The sequence below is a fragment of the Falco cherrug genome, chromosome 13 (genome assembly GCF_023634085.1).
Source record: "Falco cherrug isolate bFalChe1 chromosome 13, bFalChe1.pri, whole genome shotgun sequence".
NCBI lineage: Eukaryota > Metazoa > Chordata > Aves > Falconiformes > Falconidae > Falco > Falco cherrug.
In genome coordinates, this window is record NC_073709.1 from 3,422,271 (window position 1) to 3,442,478 (window position 20,208).

General features: G+C 45.0%; 2 protein-coding genes across 7 annotated transcripts in view; one reads left to right on the forward strand and one right to left on the reverse strand.

Moving 5' to 3' along the window:
• The window catches only part of BUB1 (BUB1 mitotic checkpoint serine/threonine kinase), a 35,639-nt gene extending 33,707 nt beyond the window's left edge, over nucleotides 1–1,932 (reverse strand). The window contains exon 1 of the mRNA XM_055725706.1: nucleotides 114–1,932. Within this exon, the coding sequence (XP_055581681.1) occupies nucleotides 114–560 (447 nt within the window). The 5' untranslated portion in view covers nucleotides 561–1,932. The remainder of the gene's footprint in view (nucleotides 1–113) is intronic.
• A 222-nt stretch (nucleotides 1,933–2,154) lies between these two features.
• On the forward strand, nucleotides 2,155–20,092 carry NPHP1 (nephrocystin 1). Of its 6 annotated transcripts, none has more exons than XM_055726028.1 (20): nucleotides 2,155–2,258; nucleotides 2,347–2,411; nucleotides 2,958–3,018; nucleotides 3,494–3,630; nucleotides 4,078–4,273; nucleotides 4,583–4,684; nucleotides 5,499–5,590; nucleotides 6,021–6,063; nucleotides 6,639–6,723; nucleotides 7,353–7,447; nucleotides 8,095–8,223; nucleotides 9,379–9,453; nucleotides 10,197–10,307; nucleotides 12,051–12,133; nucleotides 13,407–13,483; nucleotides 14,336–14,435; nucleotides 14,837–14,949; nucleotides 17,347–17,420; nucleotides 17,867–17,911; nucleotides 18,279–20,092. In XM_055726028.1, the coding sequence occupies exons 1-20, from the start codon at nucleotides 2,190–2,192 to the stop codon at nucleotides 18,324–18,326; spliced, it is 1,800 nt and encodes a 599-aa protein (XP_055582003.1). In that variant the 5' UTR covers nucleotides 2,155–2,189; the 3' UTR covers nucleotides 18,327–20,092. The 6 variants fall into 6 exon arrangements, with proteins under 6 accessions (XP_055582003.1, XP_055581998.1, XP_055582000.1 ...); XM_055726023.1 differs by having other exon boundaries at nucleotides 19,659–20,092; XM_055726025.1 differs by having other exon boundaries at nucleotides 19,728–20,092.
• Nucleotides 20,093–20,208: the final 116 nt, after the last annotated feature.

The following is a 20,208-nucleotide window of genomic DNA, read 5'->3' on the forward strand; positions in this document are numbered from 1 at the left end:
GAGCAGAACCCGAAGCGGCTTCCTTCGGGGCGCTTCTCGCCTCTGTAGCGTGCCCAGGGCTCGAGGGACGGCGCAGCTTCGCGGACCCCCCCCCCGCCGGGCCACCCCGCTACCTGCGACGCCGCCTCCGCCATGGCGCGGGCAGACGCGCCCCGCGGCCCCGCCGCCTTTAGCGGCCCCGCCCCGGCGGAAGCGGGGGCGGCGCGAGCCGAGCGGCCGGGATGGCGCTGGAGGCGCTGCGGCCGCGGGCCGTGCGCTGGGCGCTGCTGGCCGCCTTCGCCGCCGGCGTGCTGGTGGGCTGGCAGGCGGGCCGGGCCCGCCGCCGCTTCCTCCGCTGGCGCCAGCGCCGCCTCCAGCGCCGCCTCGCCGCTGCCCAGCAGCAGCTGGAGGCGGCCTGAGCCCGGGGGAGCCGCGCTGCCGGGAGCCTTCTGCCCTCCCGGCCCTCGCACGGCCCTCCGGCTGTCCCCTCCGGCTGCCTCACCGGGTTTGGGAGGTCGGTGCAACCCTCCGGCTGTTCCCCTCCAGCAGCCTTGCCAGCATTGGGAAGTCAGCGCGACCATCCGGTTGTCTCCTCCAGCAGCTTCACCAGGTTTAGGAAGTCGGCGTGACCCTCCGGTTGCCCCCTCTAGCAGTCTCGCCAGGTTTGGGAGGTCAGCGTGACCCTCCAGTTGTCTCCTCGAGCAGCCTCGCCAGGTTTAGGAAGTCAACACGATCCTCTGGTTGTCCCCTCCAGGAGCCCCACCTGGGTGGACACTCTGTGAGCAGAACTGGCTTTGCCCCACACTGCCGTCGGAGCTAGTTTGAAAAGGGGTGGTGAAAGCAATGTTGAAGCGCTGCTGGAAAAGGATGGCATCCGTGGAATGCTGGGGACTCTCTTCTGTCCTTTAGATGACAAGATCCTGAACTGTGGGAGACTTAACAACATACTGAGGATGCAGGAACGATGACACCAAACATACTTCTGTATTTCTCGAGGTTGTCTGTGTTGCCTTGCTTTAGGTCTGCTACAGAGATACGCTGCTCTGCCCTGGCCAAGGAGTGCTGCCGATACATTAAACTGGCAAAAAACGTGACACGATGTTCCTGGATGTGTTTGTTTCTCTGCTAAGCAGCATACCTTACAGGTGCTTGTAACGAGTGACAGATCTCGGTATGAAAGTGTGCACATGAAAAAAAGAACTGGGGACAATTAAGTGGTGAAATAGCTGCATGCATTGGTAGAATAAATGAGCAAATTACACGAAGGATGCTTGTGCTTTGGACTTTGAATTTCTTCTTGCGCTTTGGACAAGGAATTGCGGAGATAGCTGTAGTGTGTTCCTTCTTCCCCTCCCATTGCTAGCGTGTTCTGGAAGAGTGTTTCCTTGCGCCTGACAGGATGTGCTCTTGCTTTGCTCTGGAGGATTTACTGCACGCTGTGCAGGCTGCTGGTTTTCAACTATATTGCTGAACTGTAGAAGTTCAAACAGTTTTGGGGAAAAAAACCAAACCTGCCTGGCACCCCTTAAGATCACAAAGTGCACGTTTGTAGCCCCATAAGCAGTCCTGTGGCTTTTCGGTAGAAACAAGGTTTCAGACCTTTGGAAGTTCCTTCAGTGCAAAGGCCGGGGAACGCAGTGTTGGGTGCTGCTGTTGACTGGACCACATGGTTCCAACTGCCCCAATTCTGCCTGAGCTGTAGTTGCCTTACCAGCGAAGCGCTGGTACCTTTTCATGGTGCGTCTTTTGTTTTACATCTCGAGACTGGCAGGCTGTTAGGAATGGGGTTCTCGTACAGCTGTTGGGGCCGTGCCTGCATACAGGTGCCGTTCTGTCGAGGCGGGGGGGACTACCAGTGAGCGGGAGGTGTGTGCTCCGGCGCGTTTTCCAGCAGAAGCCAGGGGTGATGCGCCACGGCTGCGGGGGCTCCCCAGGGGAGGGCCTGGCCGGCGGGCCAGGGCGCGGTGAGGCCCTGCTGGCTCCTACCCGCGGCCTACAGCAGGGCCCGGCGGGTGCCGCTGGCGGCCGGGCGGTGCCGAGCGCGGCCAGGCCGTGCCCGGCCAGGGCTGGGCGATGCCTGGGGGCGGAGGCCGCGCAGCCCCCGGCTCCCCCTCGGGCGGGCGGGCCGCGGCGCCTGCCGCTCCCGGCGTGCCGCGCGCGCCGGAAGTGACGACATCTCGCGCCGCCGCCGCGCGCGTTGCGTAGCGGCTATGTCGGGGCGGCGGGAGCGGGGCCCGCTGCAGCGGGTGCAGCGGCGGAGCCGGGAGCTGCAGGCGCAGGTACCGCGGCGGGCGGCCCGGCTGGGCCCGGGGCGCTGGGCCGAGCCGAGCTGAGCCGGCGGCTGCCGGTGCCCGTTCTGTGTTGCAGGTGCAGGCGCTGCGGGCGGAGAGCGCAGCCCCGGCCCCCGGGCGGCGGGAGGCCCTTCGGCAGAGGTGAGGCGGCGCCGCAGGGGTCCCCTCCCGCCGGAGCTGCGGGGGCCCGGCCTTGCTCCCAGCCCCTGCCCCCGGCCTTCCCCTCTCTCTTTAAGAAGCGCTCCGTGGCCAGGAGTCGCACAGCTTAACTCTGTGTTGTGGGAAGAACCATCTCCTGGTGGCTCTGAGCAAAGCCCCTGCCAGGTTCGCCGCTTCCCCGTCACCTTTGCAGCAGCAGAAGGAGCAGATGGTTCCCTGGGTGCCTTTCCGTTTTTTTCCTAATCGTACAGATCTCTTCCCTGCCCCTTCTCACTTGTCTGTTTTCCAGAAGCCACAGGCCAGCTGCTTCCCAGTCCCGAAGGGCTGAGGGAGTTTTAAGTGGGTATTTGCCCATCACAGGTATCAGTCAGCTAAGTTGCCATTTGGGCGTACATTGGTATTTGTCAGGCTGTGTGCATGCAGGCAGGCAAAGTTCGGAGTATCTATATTGACACGTTTCAGTAAGCATGCGTGATTTGGGTCACACGTTCTGAATTTTAAGAAAACACCCTCTGTCTTTCAATGCAGATGTATGCAGCTGAAGAAACTGGTGGATGAGAATACAAATGCTCTTTATGCTTTGAAAAAAGTAAGTATGGAGACAATTTGTTAATGGTTTTCTCCAAAATACATCACCAAGAGTATTTAGAGAATACCAGCCTCCTTCGATTTTAGATGTCTCATGTCAAGAGCAGTGCCTAGCCCTGCACAATCCCCAACTGGGATCTCTGAGATCCGTGTATATTATTTAAAGCACATTTTTAATGCTTTATTGTGTACAAGTTCCGTGCTTAAAATCTTTATCAACCCAATATGTTATAAAATAATGTTTATCAACCCAATGCATTGTATTGGAAGCAGGGAATGCAGATTTGAAATTTAGCTTGAAATTTTATCTTGGCAGAATGCAAGGGCAAGAAAGGTCTCACTAAACAGGGAGTGACAGTGCCCAGGAAGGTGCGGGTTTGTAAGCCATGTCTGGAAAACTAACTTTCTAGGGGAACTTTAACTGTTTTACTTAAACTTTGATTCTTTGAGCAATTTGTTGTGTTTTTCTTTCTCAGGCTGATGAGCCTGCACCTGTGGGGAATTACAGTCAGAGGAAAGAAGAAGAAGAAAAGCTATTGCTAAAACTTTCTCAGCAGCTGCAGAAACTTGTTCTTGTCTTGGATCAAGATAATGTGACTACGAGTTACGGGGTGTAAGTAGCTTAAACAAACAAATACAATCTGTACTTTTGTAGATTTGTAGATGTACGGTTGGAAAGGACCCTGAAAAATTTTTAATCCATCCCCTTTATTGTCTTAACACACAGTTAAAACAAAAGTGCTCCTGAGCCAGCTCTTACGGGCTTGTTTTCTTGATGCAGTCGTTAAGGGCTCCCTGGAGTTTTCAGAGGGTGTTGGTTAATGGCTGAAATACAATGTGGCGGTTGAGAGGAGAGGGTGCAGTGTGGCCTGTAGGCTCAGGAAGGAAACACCATTGGAATTTTGGAGTTTTTTCAGATCAGGACAGAGAGTAAAACAGGAATGACAATTCTGTATCTGGATAACATCTTTGCAGAGAAGCCCATATTGCAAGGCTTTACAGAAATTTCGGGAAAATTTGTTAAAATAATAATTTTAAAAGTTTGATTTATTTTGTTTAGGGATCAGGAACATCAGAAAGATCCTCAAGCAGAAGATGAGAATGAAGAGGAGGAGGAGAGTGAAGATGAGGAAAGTAGTGAGGAGGAAGACAGTGAAGAAGCCGATGAGGATAAATTGTTGGATGATCCGAATGTTAAAGAATGTATTGCAGTTGGGAACTTTAATGCACAGCAGGAAGGAGATCTCACATTTATGGTAACTATGTCTTTGTAAAAGTTTTTTTACTGCAGATCATTCTGTATTAAGCAATAACTGTAATTAAATCCTGTTCTTCGGGATTCAGCCAGTTCCTTGTGGGATTCAGGAGAAATGGCTTTTCCTGGTGTACAGTTGGCTTAGTGGAGTCCAGTATCCTTTTGCCACCTTCTGTAGTGGCAGGGTCTGTCACGGTAGTCTTGTGATCTCTGTTGTAGGGAAAAATAAGCTTTTGTTTGTTTAATTGTGCCTGGAGCCCTTTTGAAATACTTGGTTGTCTTTTCTCTGTCTCTCTTTCTAATGGCAAAGAAAGGGGAAGTCCTGCTTATACATGACAAGAAGGCAGATGGCTGGTGGGTAGCCGAAAACTCGAAAGGGGAGAGAGGCCTCGTTCCTAGAACCTATCTTGCGGTTAGTCTTATCTTGTTCTAGTCTCACCTCTGTTATTTTATATCTATTAATGATAGTGTGTCTGCGTAAGATTGATCATAATGCTTACGTGGGGACACACAGTAGTGTTTTGCCAGTTGTTTGGAAATAATACTATGCCTGTATACATCTATGGAGATAGCTAGCAAAAGCAGTATTTTTGTGCCTTGTGAAGATGCGACATATAAATGCAGAGAAGTTTCTTGAATATGAAGGTCATAATCTTTTTCACTAAAGATCAGCTCTGAAGATTCCAAGCTGCTATGGACTAATTTGGGCTTTTCATAATTTATATGAAATGTGAATCCTTGTGAATGTTGGAGTATTTTGTAATTTGACACGGAAGAACCTTCTAAAAATTGATTTTAAAGCTTTGTAACTTGTATTTTTTTTTTTAGAGTTGCTTACACATGTTAGTTTATGTACTTACGCACGTGTATATCCAGTGGTGGTGGACACTGAAGTGTGGGTGCACAGCTGGGATTGAGTGATCAGATGGAACAAAGCTTTTTGCAATGCAACTAAAGAACATGCTGAGTAGCTAGCTTTTTACTTCATGGTGCTGATGTATTTCTCTTTAAAAATCCCTTTGCAAATGCATTCTCTTGCTTACTTGTTGCTGTAGCTGCAGAGCTAAGGGCAGTATTCTGCAGTTACAGTGCTATGGAGTAATACATTACAGATGGAAAAATCTCCTCTTCTGAACTATTGAGATGTGCTATGGTTGGAGAAAGCATTTTTAAAAACAGAACTGTGAAGAAATCGAGCCCTTTGCCATTTTGAATCTGATTTACAGGTCCATAGTGAAGGTGGTGAAAGCCAAGCGCAAAGTGAAGAACACATAGAAGTGGTGGATGAAACAGCAAGTGGAACTGAAATTAAGAAAAGGTAAATGGAGTGATGTGAAGGCAAGTAAGTATAAAATGACTCTTCCTCCTTAAATCGGGCAGTTTTCTTACATTTCTGACAGTGAGGATACCTCACAAGGGTATTTGCTTGTTTGAATTTTTCTTTTCAGTACAGGAGTGCACTTGGTTTTTTTTTTTTTTTTCTCCAGTCTGCAGGCACATTTTTACTTGAGCGGGTTTGTTGGGGAGTTTTGCTTTGGTCTGCCTTTTTTCCCCTCAAAATCAAAGAATGACTGGGTCATGAGACAGTCTAGCAGTTAGTCTTAGTGACTAGAAATACGTTGTTAGTAGTTTCTCAGATAGATACGGTTATTAAACTGCTGCTATTTAAAAACTAATCAATATTTAGTGTTCAAATTTTTGTCCACATGAGGATGATGTATTATAAAAAATAATTATTTTTCTTCCAGAACAGATTCTCACTGGAGTGCTGTAAGAAGAGCTGTCACGGAGGTAGGTGTATCTCTTACATAGCAGCTTCATTTACTGTCATGTTAATTATTTTGTAGACAAGGTTTGCCTTTTATTACCAAGCGCTGTTTCTCACATTGCAGGCCACTGGTTTTAAATGACAATTTTTTTTTTTTTTTAGCAAGGAATACTACAGGAATGTTCTCCCATACTTTAGAAATGGGCTGCAGCCCAGCCTATGTGTCCAAATGAAGATGCAAATAAGATGTCTTTTGTTGTTTTGCCACAGTAGGGCTTTACCAGTTCTGTGCTGGGTGTGATTTTGTTCTGTAACTGACTGCTCTGCTGCAGCTTGGAAACGGAGGGGGAGTTTAACAAATTGGGTCTGGCTGGGTTCATACAGGAAACAGAGCAAAAGCTCCTGAGGGTGGGTGAAATTAGCTTCAGGTGAGGAGAGGTGGCTGATGCCCTGGATCTCTGATACTTGTTGTGTGAGACTTCTAAATTAGGATAGAATTACATGTTAAGTAGCAGGAATACTAACATACTTTTTCTTTGTCTCTCTCCCCCCCCCCCCCCTCCCCTGGCCCTCGCCCCCCTTGTCGTTTTTTTAATAGAATGACACAGTAGAGGTACTGGCAGCCACAGGAGCAGTTCCTGCAGGATTCCGCCTATCCACACTTTTCCAGCTCTTAGAGAAAGGTAAGGTTTTCTCACAATAATTGCAGTGCAGATTTCTCAGGTGTCTGTGGTGAGTTCCTTATCCTGTTTACTAGCCTACTGGACTAAAATCAGTCTTGCTTAATTATAGTTGGGTAATCTGTACAGGCTATATTTGACCTATCAAATGATGTATAAAAGGCTTTTTTTTTTTTCCTTTTTCAGTTAAGTTTTGATTTATCTGTGTGAAATCCTGGCCATGCTGGCAATGACAAATTTCCTAATGATTTTAAAGATTTTCCTCTTTGTGAGATACTTCCTGTGGGTGTTGCAGAAAAGGATGCTTTTTTTTTTTTTTTTTAATCTTCCCTTTGTCTCAAAGGCCTTTTGGAATCTCTTCAAATACGTTACACGTTTCCTATCTTTTTGTTTAAAACTGTTTCAAATCAATTGTTGTTTCTGTTAATTAAATTACTGTGCTTGTGGAATGAAATGCTGCAGAATGCTTATGAATAGTAAAAGTACCCTTTTTGAAGGGTGCTTGTAGAAGATATCTCCGTGGTTTTGTTTGGACCAGTCAAATATTCAAATGGACATCTGAATTTTGGGTGTTGTGGCAATAAAGATCATAAAAAAAAAAAAGTAAAGTTTTAAAATTATTTTTGTTGTAGGCAATCAGTTTCGAGCAAGCTACTTTTTGCAGCCTGAGCTTACTCCATCACAGGTGGCTTTCAAAGACTTGGTGTGGAACTCTGAAAAAAATACTGTGAGTATTACTGGTAAGAAAGCTATGATACTTTTGGCTTGAGAGAAATTTCAGGATCTCTAGATGCGAAATGCTGCAATATTTCATATTGGTGGGTGGATACTGCTGTGGAACAGAGGATAGATTTCTATGTCAGTCGAGACTCCTTAGGCAGTAGATGTTATCACATGCTACTCTCTAATAGGCAAAAAATCAGTACAAATCATCGTGTTGGGTAAGAATCATGTTTCATCTTACATCTGTGGGTTCCTTCCCTGTCTGGGGTGAAGCAGATCTGCATGGGTGACTAGTCTGAATCTTTATACCATAAACTTCTGCTAGGCACTGTGAAATCACGGAGTTAATTTGTCTTTCATTTTGGCTAGTGTTTATGCCTTCATTTGCCCATTTTTAGAATATTTCTTCTCAAACTTTGAATAGGACCTTCTGTCTGTCATGCTAAAATGTCTGTAGCAATCTCCTTAGAAGAGAGCTAAAGGCTTATGAAGAAATTTTGGTGCTGCTGCTAATACTACACAAGCATTGTGGTTAGAGGAATCTGGTCGAGTGAACATTACACTTGGTCATCTCAGGAAATAAACACAAAATGTTACCACGTGTAGGAAGACCTTGTAGATTTAATCCTCCTTCTGTTGTCTGTATTTCAGATTTATCCTAGACCAACTAGAGTATCCCTGATTGTAACTTTATGTAGCTGTAAAATGATTCCTCTCCCGGGACTCAGTATACAGGTTCTCAGTAGACATGTTCGGCTCTGTCTGTTTGATGGCAATCGGGTAAGTTGTTTGGCTATCAAAAAAAGTCTGGATGAGATGTGGATCTTTTCAGGATCTTTCACGCTCTGATTCCTCTGGTAGCTAACTCCTCCAGCTCCTCGCTCAGAGAGACACACACACACAAAATCTGCCTCCCAGCCACTTAACTCTCTCTCTGTACCCTCAGTGTCTCACTTGAGGTCGTGTGGGCCCCCAGTAACCTGTGGTCTGGCTAGTTGATGGCACCTAGATGTACGCACACACATGCATTTGGAATAGAGAGCTCATTCACCCAGAAAAATAGTTATAAATGCAGTTTAATGAGTAAACAGGGCAGACTGCACTGATCAGGTGCTGTGCTGGGCATGGCCAGACATGCATACTTATCCCTCTGTTTTCCCACCCTTGTTACTCCACAAAGCACCTTGATCCCTCCCTTTTTCTGCCTTTGGTTTCTCCCCTGAACATGCCTGTAGTAAGTCACGTGCAGTCCCAAAATGCCTTTCCCCTGCCTGCCAGCACCTTGTACCCCTAAGCAGTGACCCCTTTCAGTCTGTAAGGTGATCCAGCAAGCTGCTCCGGTTGACTTGTCACAACAGGGCTCACACCCAGGCCCTGGGGCTGACAGCTGTCCTGGGCAGCCCTGGGAGGGGCTGGGGTGGAAGCTCCATTTCTCCGAGTCCATAATTTCAGTTTCCCCACCTGCCATTGTGCCTCTTTGCTCCTTTAGGTTTGTGGAGATGAGTGTGTTCTGGGCTGATCTCCTGTGATGGGCCTGGGAGTAGCTGTTGTCAGGGTCATACCAAGATTCCTCCACTTGCTGTTGATCCTCTGTGTTCCTCTGTGCGCACATGTAGCGCATCTTTTTTATAACAGGGTCTAGCGCTGACGATCTGGCAGTTTTCGTTCAGCTGCGCTGAATGCTGTTGCGGGCGAGGGGACTGTTAGTGGTGTATATGAAGCAAGAATGGCTGGAAAGTGCTCTGTGGCTTCAGGGAAAACTTCTGCTAGTCCTTTAAACTGAAGCCATCTGATAAAATTGAAGAGAAAGTGTAATTTCATTTGTTGTGTGCAGTGTTGGATTAATCAGGGATGGTACTGCATGTTCTTAAAGCTTAAAGCATAGCTTTCCAGAAACACTTGCCGTAGCTTTTTTTCACCGCTGTCATGCTTCAGGTGCTGAGTAACATTCACACAGTGAGAGCTACGTGGCAACCTAAAAATCCTCAAACATGGACCTTTTCTCCGAGGGTAGGTATCTTGCTCAGGAGGTGACATAGCCAAGTAACTGTCTGTTTACAGCTGCTTATTTACTGACATCTATTACTTCTGGTATTTGTGTTAGAAATAAAATGTACTGCAACCAAAATGAATATGCAGAAAAGACATGCTGAAGTGCGTGAATTCAAACTAAACTGAGTGCTTTAGCAAAAACACTTTGGAGAAAAGAGTTGGGGGGAAGGAAAAGTAGCAGAAGGGACTGGTGATGCAGCCGGTGACACTGGTTAACTTTGAATCAGCATCAGGCGGACGCTACGCGGTGTATGTGGAGAAGGGAAGAGACTAGCCACTGTGCATGTGAGCTTTTGCTTTGATTTCATTTTAAAAAGAGCACATGCTTGGCCCCATGTTTCAGGTGCCATGCAGGGCCACGCTCACAGCAGTAATGTTGTCATCTTACCCCAGTCGTTGCTGTGTTCTTGTAAGGAATTAAGTGCTTTTTGACATCTAAAGTTCTTTAATGGCTTGTTAGCGCACACGGAAGTACCTTGGTAGCATAGTTGTGTTGCATGGCAAGATAAAGAGTAAGGGGAGCAAGGTTTCAACTGAAATCGGTTCTCTACCCTGATCTTGTTTTATATGCAATGGGATTGAGCTTGAGATCCTACATGAATGAGTGATTTGTTTGATGGCCTTTAAAAATTAGTTGTTTTTTTTAATAGGTACATTCACTTTTTTTTTTTTTCCCTCCCCCACCCCTCTCCCTGTTTTAGGTAACGGGCATTTTACCCAGCTTGCTTGATGGGGACTGTTTTGTCAGGTCCAGCTCTCTGTCTTCAGACATTGGTATATTATTTGAACTTGGCATCACTTATCTTCGCCATGTAAGTGGGTAAAGTTGCAGTATAAATTGTTCCAAGCACAGATTTATAAAGTGGACCAGCTGTTCCAATATTTGATGTTAAGCTGTAGTATCCCAGCAGCAAACTGTGAGATCCAAATGGAAATTTAGCTGAACCTTTCTTGGCTTACTAAAAGATTGTCTGCCTTTTGGCTTCTGGGAGGGAGGAGAACGATGCTGGATTTTGGAACTGTTTAGAGAATAAAAGACTTCCTGACTGGTGGACATGAATGTACCTTTACAATGAAACAACTTCTGTTCGTCTGTTAAAGATCTCATGTAACGTGATCGCAAAGGACCAATTCCCTCTTCACTCCTTACGTTGTTTTTCTATCTTTGTGATTTGTTTCAGACTACTGTGCTATATAGTTTGGAAACTAAAATTTTAACTGTTTAAATAGTATGGACTCTGGTTTGTAGCTGGAATTGATACAGATATTTCCTATCCATCTAGGATATGCTTCTGAGAATTACAACGGGTAGTAACACGATAGATGGTAAAGCCCATAAGAACTACCGTAGTAGAAGGCAGATGCATCCAGGAGCATAAGAAACAGTGATATTTGGAGGATACAGTGGCTTTTCAGAACAGGCCACTGCTCTGGAAGGTCTCAGCTATTTTATCAACAAGACTGACTTGAGTCTCGCTGCCTCTTTCCGAACACTTACGTTTTCATTATGGTCACGATCTTCCTCAGTTGAATCTTGGCAGTCAAGTAAATCGTGGGTGAAAGATGAAAAGCAGGGTAACCCAGAACAGCTAGTAAGCAGGGTGTTAAACGGTGGGCAGCAGAATCCTGAAAAGATGGAGCTAGAGAAGTTGCAAAGGGTGCTGTTGCTGTATTTTATCTTTCACTAACACGGGTGTGAACTTAGTGTGCAAGAGTGTAGTGCCTGTGGTGATGGGGAGGAGAGACCTGCCAGGAGCGTGGTGTGGTTGCAGAACTGTTGCTCAGGGGGATGAGCAGAGCGTACATCTGTAGGGAGCTGGGCTGTGACAGTTGTGGTGATGAACAGCGTGTTGGTGGGCAGTGGTTCAGAGCCCTAATGGGACAAAATTGCCCTCCTCACGCTAATCTGAGTAGTCAAGTTTAGGCGAAGTTGTCTGCTTCTGTTTATGGAGTAAGTTTAAATGAAAGCTGAAGTGTTTACAAGTTCCTACCTGCTGTTACTGGTGCTTTTGGGGTCTGGAGGCGGATGGGCTGGCACACAGGATCAGCTCCCATTCCCAGGCACTGTCTCTGGTACTGCAAATAAAGCCTTCTGATGCGCTGGGTCTCTGGCTTGGAAACTGATGACTCTGGAATCAGATGGGTAAATCCTCTGGACAAACTTCTTCCTGTCCTTTTCTCTGTCCTGCACTCTTTAGAGCATCAGTGCAGCTTTGGGTGCTTTTACATTTTGTATCTGTGCATTTCTTCTCTTTCAGGAGCCTGATGTACTTGGGTTTCCCTTATGTCAAACTTAAATGTGTGTCTCTTGGCTTTATAAATCCTCATGTCTTAAATATGTTCATAGATGATCACCTTCAGCATAACTGTGTGTGCTGTTTGGTAAACATCTTCAAACACCTGTGAATGTGACACAGTCAGTGTTTGCTTACCGCTAATCTGGGGCTTTTACCATTTTTACAATTTTCGTGTGATTATCCTAAACAATTGTTTGTGGTTCAGTTACTCATTCTGGTTTACCTGCTCAAATTATTGACGTTTCTCTTTTTTTCTAGTCAACAGGTGAAAGAGGAGAGCTAAGCTGTGGCTGGGCATTTCTGAAGCTTTTTACTTCTGATGGAATGCCTGTTCCTTCCAAGTACGTTTGCTATGTTTTCCTTCTCTCTTTCTCTCTGTGAATTAACATATGTATTTATATGCATATATTTTAGGCCAGGAGTTCATATTTCATACTTACACACCAAGAGGGGCAGGTGTAACCCAGACTAAAGCGCAGGTTGTGCTGGGTCTTTCAGTGAGAATGCCGGTCCTGCTTCCACACCCGGTGTACGTTCTACCAAGTTTGTGTGGGAAAAGTGCTCCCTGTGCCCAACATTCAGGTTTGAAATGTTGCAAGTTAGTGTGTGTTGAAAAATATTCTTCAGGAATTTTAAAACTATGGAAAAGCCTGAGTTAATAGGGAGTTTTTTAGTGTTCTGTTTATATAAAATAGAATCATTACCCAAACTGAAGGTGGCAGCGTCCTTTTTGATTCCAGCTCTTCCTGACGTGCACTTTATATCCATTTCACATGTAAAAATTAGCAGATTGGTTTCCAAGACTAAGCAGCTAAGAGTTGTGAATTTATCTCTTACCTCACTCGGAGAGTGTGAATAAGCTTATGTTTTGCAGTTGATTTTATGATTAATGATAGTTGGACCCATGAACTAAATAATAATGAAATTACATATTTCTATTTTATTAAATGTAGGAAAGCTTTTTATTAATTTACAGAATTATTCATCGTAGATAAGACTTGTGATACTTTGGTTTTTACCAAATATATATAGATATGTATGTGTATTCTGAATATACTTGGATTACAGGGCAAAAAAAAATACCCACGGGAGACCTCTACTGCTCTATTAAGTCTCTAAATCTCTTCTAAATGTAATCTCTAATGTTATTTTTCTGTTTCATTAATTAAATTTGGTGTCTACAGAGTGAAATGCCATGCTTCCTGCAACAGTGACTTACTCTTGACAGAACTGAGATTACCTTATTCTTCAGTGTTTTAAATTTTCCATTTCTAAAATGTACTATGTAAGCGATGACTCCTTAAAAACGTTTTAGTGAAACAATTGCTAAATTTCATATAAGAAAAATACTGGGGTCATGTGGAAAAAAAATCAATGTTGCTAATTTCTTTTAAAATAATTAACTACTTTCCCAATATAATACAAATCTATCATTTGAGATTTGGCTACTTAATTAGGCGTAGTCATTTCACATAAAATACTAGTCATAACATCAAGCACCATGTCAGTTTTTTATTTGAGATAGCAGGCAGCTTGCTTTCTCGGGAAATGGTTGTGCTGTTCTCGCGTATCCTTTTATCTTTTTATTTTCACTGTGTTGCTTTTCTTTCACAGGATGCATGAGCTGCTATTAAATGGTGGTACTCCCTACGAGAGAGGCATTGAGGTTGACCCATCGATATCAAGAAGAGGTGTGTTTCTCCTAAACACTATAAAACTAGAACGATATCACAAATGTTACACCGATTTTACAACATGCTCTCGTTATCTCCTGTTAGCACGCAGTCACCACAGCCTGGTTTGGTTTTGTTTTGATGCCCTCCTGAAACACAGTTTTGTGTGTTCTTATTTTGCACAAGAGAACTGGCTGGTGGGATTCGGAACCATCTGCCAGTGCTGATGTTTCTGTAATATCCAGCGTTTGCAGGTTGAAGGTTAGTTCTGAGAAATGGATTCAATTATTTCCTTAACTGCACTTAACAGTTCGTGGCTATGGGCTGATGGATGGTACCAGGCTCAGCAGTTACACTGGTCTAAAGAGTTCCCAAGCCAGCCTGTTCAAGTCCCGTATCACTTGCGCGTAAGATCCACGCGTGCGTAAATATGCTACAGAACATCTGTACTGGGTCTTCCCTGTGGGCTTGAATAAAGCTTCCCCAAGAGTTGGTTCAGATGATAGACCACTTGTGTTTTAAATAAGGGTGGCCATGGCTTTCCTCCAGAAGCTGTAAAAATACCCGTTTGCCAGCGACACATGCTGCGAGCAACGGGAGGCCTTTACCATTTGGACGCTTACCTCTGCGTTACTCCAGGCATATCATGAATCCACCGTACTACAGAGAGGCAATAGCTTATGTTCAACCAAATGTTGATAGAGCCGATGAATCTTCAGACGTGCAGTTCCTCCTGGTTTTTAGACTATCCTTAAACCATTACAGTTTTAGTAAAACATCTCATGCCAAATTTAAATGCCCGTTCTTGTAATATAATTCTTAATGTTCTTTCCAAATGATTGATTTCACAGTGAGTATTTCTTTCTTCAGCAGGCAGTGGGGTTTTTCATCAGTTTATGGCACTCAGGAAACAGCCTGTGCTTCTAGTGAAACTGAGGTCACTAAGTGTGCAGTCAAAAGCCGTCCTGAAGTAAGTATTCGTGTGTGCTGCCGTAAACTGGAAGAGTGTTTCACATAGCCTCGAATGGTCCCAGAGATCTAAAGTATTCCCCTTCCCTGGAGCACTGGCCATGGAAAAAACCGAGGGTCGTGTTCCCGGCTTATCATACTTGATCTCTGTTTGATGCTCAGAGCTATTTTGTTGAAAACAAAGTCTTTAGGTAAGATTAAGAACTGCGACAGCAGGAGTCTGTATCCATGTATGCTGTATCAATGTATGCCTTCAAAAGTTGCGATGGGTTCGTGGAGATGACAGTATGAGCTAATGAATAATATCCGTGAAGCTGTCATTACCCTCAGGTTTTACTGAATGTTTCATAGGAGCAGTTTTCAATAAAAATCTCAACCGCATGTTCTTTATTTTCCCAATAGTTTGCTTCCAGAAACGTTACTGGGCAGTATGTGCTACATCCATCTCTTGATATTTTATCGACAAATGCTTGGTGATGCCCTCCTGAAAGACAGAATAAGCATACAAAGCGCAGGTAAGAATTGCCGTTGCGGAGAATTAACTCCGTATGGAGAGTGTGTTGGAGAAAGATCAGGTTCATAAAGAGAGTTACTCTCTCCAGAGTCTCCCTTTTGTAAGAGAAAGCAGGCGGCTGCAGGAGCAACTCTCCCAGCTGCAGGGCGTGTAGAATTTTGTTCCTTTGTAGTGCTGCCATTGTCCGACCATCTCACAAGGTGAGGAAGTCATGCTGCCTGTGTAGAGGATTTCAGTGTGTTTAATTTTCGCTCTGCAGGTGTTGTGGGGACAAACAGAAAGCTGTTGTCCCTGTAGACAAAAGGGAACAGCCTCTTGCTGTGAGTACCACCGCTCGGTGTGTTTGTATTTCAAACTAGTAATACTTCAGCCCGCATCTGATGTGTTACCCTGTTTGACATCACGTAGCAGAATGCAAACCCCACCGGAATAGTTTTGTTTTCCACACGGTAGGAATGAAGTGCTTTCAGTGAAATTCTCATTTTAAAAAAGCCTGTGCAGGTAGGTAGAGTTATTTCTAAATAAATACAAATAAATGGAAAGCCAATAAAGGTAAAGGATTATTTGGAAGATAAATGTTTCCTTTTCACCACCCATAGGATGAGAAATTAGGCATGCATACAGGTTTACTCATTAATTTCTAGTGTCTGCATGCTCTCTGAGTTACAGAAGAGATTAGGCAGATGTTTCTGTCATTGAGGCTAAGTAATCCTCTTTTTTTTTTTTTTTTTTTCGTTATTTACTTATTGACTAATGCAGCAGGAAGAGACAGAACTCTGGAAGAGTTCTGGTTTTAGAACTCAGTATCTTGCTCTGATTTTGTAACTGTCTTAGTCCTTCCACATCTTTCAACAGCCTTTGACAGAACTGTAATAGTTTATAGTCTCCTCCATTTTAATATCAATTTGAAATATGGAAAAATTACATTTCTTAACTGTACTACAGGTGAATTTGTACACCAATACAATATATATTGGTACTGCAAAGTTGCTTTCTTGTGTTTTCTCCCTTTTCTTCTCCAGACTGAATTATTGTCTGTTCCTATGGCAAATAAATTTGCATGTGCACTTACGAGCACTTTTAACTTACATTCTTTAGCCATACTTAGGCACCTGAATTACAGGTTTGTCTTTCAGAGGTGCTCAGAACTTTAACTTCCTTCCTGATTTTCTTGAGCTTTAATACACATTCTGCGTATATGGACTTCGGTATCTGGAAGGCAGACCCTTCTAGAAATTAATGCTTTATTTAATAAACTGACCACAGAGAAATGAAACTGCTTAGTTTTTAAAGGCTAGTTAGGAACTGTCACCCTTACTTGATTTGATCTTTATAATGTAGGACAATAGATAAGGCTAATGACCTCTCCTGGAGATAAATTGCATCCATTTGGATTCAGGCCTCATTTGAAATGATTTAAAGGCTTTCCCCCAGGGTTTCAGAAGTTGTTCTGTTAGCCATTTTCTGCTTTTTACTAGTGTAACGGGAGATTTTTCTTATTTCAAAATCAGCTAACGGGTAGCTTAAAATGCCAGTTATATTCCACAAAAGTAATCAGTTCTGGCTTGCTTCCATGTTTTATTATCGGTAAATTACTAATGTTTACTAAACTTTCCATCAACTTGCACATAAAGAGACAAGTGTAAAATCACAAGAAAACCAGAATTCCATTGTGTGTCACTTGTAGCGCTCTTGTAGTCTTATCCACAATCTCATTAACTAAAATAACGACAGGACCACCGCGCCGCTGGGGTCAAGGCGAGCTGCCCTTCCTAGGAGCGAGCGCTGGTTCCTGCGGTCCCAGCGAGGCGGTGCTGCCCTGCCCCACGGTTCTGACACACCAGCCTGTTCGGCTGCACCAAGACCGCTGGCCCCAGCAGCTGACGGGGGGGCACGCGGGAGGCCTAGGCGCTTTGGGGATGTGCCCCATTTGGTACGTTTACTCTGTCACTTGTTACCCAGCTACCTTAAGACCGCACACAACGTGAGCCAGGTTAAGGTAGAATGAAAGCATGTTTACTCATCCAAACCAAGCAGCACAATTTCAGATGTTTATTAAAAAGACAGGTGCAAAAATGAGGAAAACCACCTCAGTCTACCTGTACGTGAAGCCAGGCAGGTCTCCTGCTTGCTGGCTTCTCCTAAAAACCCAGCAGTTGTGGTTTGTGTGTCGCTGTCAGGGTAACTGTCTCTCAGCCATTCAGTTTGCTGCAGTCAGAGAATGCAGTTGATGGAGAGCTCTTCTGCCTTCCCTGCTGCTCCGGAGTACCATTGCAGCTAACTTTCCCTTTGAAATTATCTGAGGGGAGGGGATGTGCTGAACACCTTGATGTGTTGATGCCCTGAAAACCATCCTGTTTCTTCCTTAGCCTTTGAGTGTGTGTGTTTTCTGTTTCAGATGTAATCTGTAGTCCTATTTTAGCAACTTTCCCTCAACTCGTGGATCAGCCAGACCTGATGGATGCACTTCGGGTATGTTATCTATGCAGCGTTCAATTGCATCTGTTGTGTCAGGATTTCCCAGATAGTTTGCAGAATCTGAGTTTGGGTTTGTTTGGGTTTTTTTTTCTTTTTTTTAATGGCATGAAAAGGTAACTTTTCTGCTGTTTGGTTTTCCATTTAACTGTTTCAAGTACATACAGCTCTTGTGTCTTAGTGCCTGCAAAACTGCAAGAGAAGGCTCGAGTACGTTCCGAAGGGATGCAGAGACATGAACTGGCTAGTTTGAGTGCCGCTAGCCATGCAGCCACAGCAGGAGCGTGCTCGGGTGGGTTAGTGCCAGGGAGGAGTGGGGAGTGTGAGGGAAGTGGGACTGTGGCAGGAGCTGTGGGACTGCAGGAGAGATTTTTGCAGCTAAAAATGGAATTGCTTTAGATCTCCACCATCCCAGTCTGATTTGACATTTCACTTCATTTTAGAGCGCTTGGGCAGATAGAGAAAGAACGTTGAAGAGATCCGAGAAGGTAAAAAATTAGAGTTTTTTATTTGACATACGTTCAATCTAATTTGAACAAGAAGCTTTCTGTCAGTGTTATTGCTAGTTAACTTTTTCTCTCGCTGTACATTTATTTAGAAAATGTAGATATGCTAAATGCAGTTCTTAACGTTTCTTTACCCATATTTATACCAGTAAGCTAGGAGGAGTATGAAGTTAACTTGTAACCCTTTGTCTCTGCGTTTGTGTATGGTTGTTAGCGGGGAACCTGTGGCAGGTTCATACCCGAAGCGTGGCTCCCTTTCACGAGGTGCTTCCAGTACTTGACTGGTAAAAACTTTCCACTGATACAACAGGGGCCGTGTATGTTCACAGAATAATCTCTCCTCCTCCAGCCTCTGAGCTCCAGACCTCCCATCAGTCTGCCTGAAAAAGACCTCTGAATTCTGCAAGTCTCCCTACCTCAGACAGATGTAACCTCCATCCAGTTTTGGTGTGTAGACAGCTAGGAACAGAATTGCCCATGCCACCAGGCTTACCCTACCTTGGTCCTACCGCCTGTTCTCTGGACAAAGAGAAGCTGTAGGTAACGGAACGGGAAAGGCACTGGCTCTTGGTCCAAGGCACTTCATTTCTTGGGAGCAGCAGCAGGGTATCTCATTCACTGTGCGTGCTACTGAATAGAGAGGCGAGAAGATCTCCTCGTTTGTGCAAACAAAACAAAATGCTGTTGAGTCAGAATTGCTTTTTCAGGGTCATTTATCCAAAACGAAAGCTGATCTGCTCAAAGAATTAGTAACTCCTCGGTATCCCAGAACCATCCAGTTTTACCTGATCTGTCATGTGCCACTCCCGTGGTAGGATTGCTGCCTGGTGAATTCTTACTCCTTGCACGGCTGTGTGACTTGTTAGCTTAGCTGCTAAATCTGCTGCTGAGGCGTTCAGTGCCACTCATAGCGCTCACATTTCTGGAAGAGTCTTGGTGATCAAGTTTTCCAGGAGGCAGCGTGTTGCATCTGCCCTCCTTGCATGAAGGGGTTTTTCTAGTGTGCGTGTGGGAAATGAGGCGCACAGATCTTGTCTAGTTACAGCGTTGGGATCTTTCAGTGTTTGATCACTGACCGGGCTGCTGCTTAGTCTGAGTTTTTCAAACTGGTCTTTACAGGGGAGGGCGTAATTCTTGCCATGCACAAAACGTCCTATGAAAGCTGGAAGTAACAGTACGTACGGTGTGGCCTTGCCTCCCGCCAAGAGCCACATGCTGCCAGGAGTGTGGGATCATTCCAACTCTGCCTGGGGCAGTAGAGAAACAAGTGGAGTTTGGGCTTCCAAGGCGGGGAGGATGTGGCACTACCCTGGCAGTCTCTGTGCGTGCAGAGGCTTGGGGAGCAGTCGTCGCATGCCGGTGTTCTTGGGAAGAGATACAAAACCCCCGGGAACAAAGGGCTCTCGGTGGCTGTTTCGTGGCACCCAGCAGGGTTTGGCTGCGTATCGCTGCTCTCTGTCGTTTGGAAAAGTAAGTTGGCTGGAGAGCGGATTTGTTGATCTGTGGTTTATGTAGTGTACTCCTCGGTGGCGAGTCCAAGGCCCATCTGGCCAGCCGATGCTTATTTAGGAAGGTCAGATCTTTTCCCGTTGTAATCCTGGGAACCGGGGGTTAGCCGAATGTTTTCTTCTTTGATCTTTTTCCCCCCCCTGTGCACAATACTTCTGGAGGAGTGCTTGGCAACGCCATGTATTTGAACTGAAGTACTTTCAAATCCTCTTCTCTGCAGAGAGATGGAGAATTTCTGAAATCGCTGTTTGTCCTGGTGTACCACAACTCTGTCTTCCCTCTCCTCCAGTCCACTCTCCTCCCTGACCACAAGTGGGCTGAGGAAGAGTCTGAAGCATCTCGCTGGAGAGTGATTGCTGACTTTCTGAAAAAGAGCCAAGAGAATAATGGTGCACTTCACTATCTGCTGTCATCAGAAAACACTCACAAAGCCTTTGATATCTCAGAGCTGACTTATGATTTCTTAAGAGAAGTGAGGGAAAACAATCCTGGAGTCTGAATGGATTACAGAAGAACAATTCAGGCTCTATACAAATAGGGTAACAATGTAAACGAATTCTCAGCAGAGTGAAACTGCGTACCGTCTGAATTGTAAAGAATATTTTAACACATATAAAAACGTTTTGAGACACTAAAATGTTTTTATCAGTTTAACTAATGGAAATTGTGTTTTAAATGTTTGACTTTGCAGTCTTAGACAAGGCTATGTTGTCTGTTACTCGGTGCACCAACTGTTACAGCCACGTCGAGTGTTGTATTTTGCCTAAGCT

Bases quoted from the DNA above. Each gene is read 5' to 3' on its own strand.
- NPHP1 (XM_055726023.1), top strand. From the start codon at position 2,190: ATGTCGGGGCGGCGGGAGCGGGGCCCGCTGCAGCGGGTGCAGCGGCGG. The intron at 7,448-8,094 runs GTGAGTATTACT...TCTGTATTTCAG, and splicing joins GGAACTCTGAAAAAAATACT to ATTTATCCTAGACCAACTAG. The intron at 12,134-13,406 runs GTACGTTTGCTA...TTTCTTTCACAG, and splicing joins GGAATGCCTGTTCCTTCCAA to GATGCATGAGCTGCTATTAA.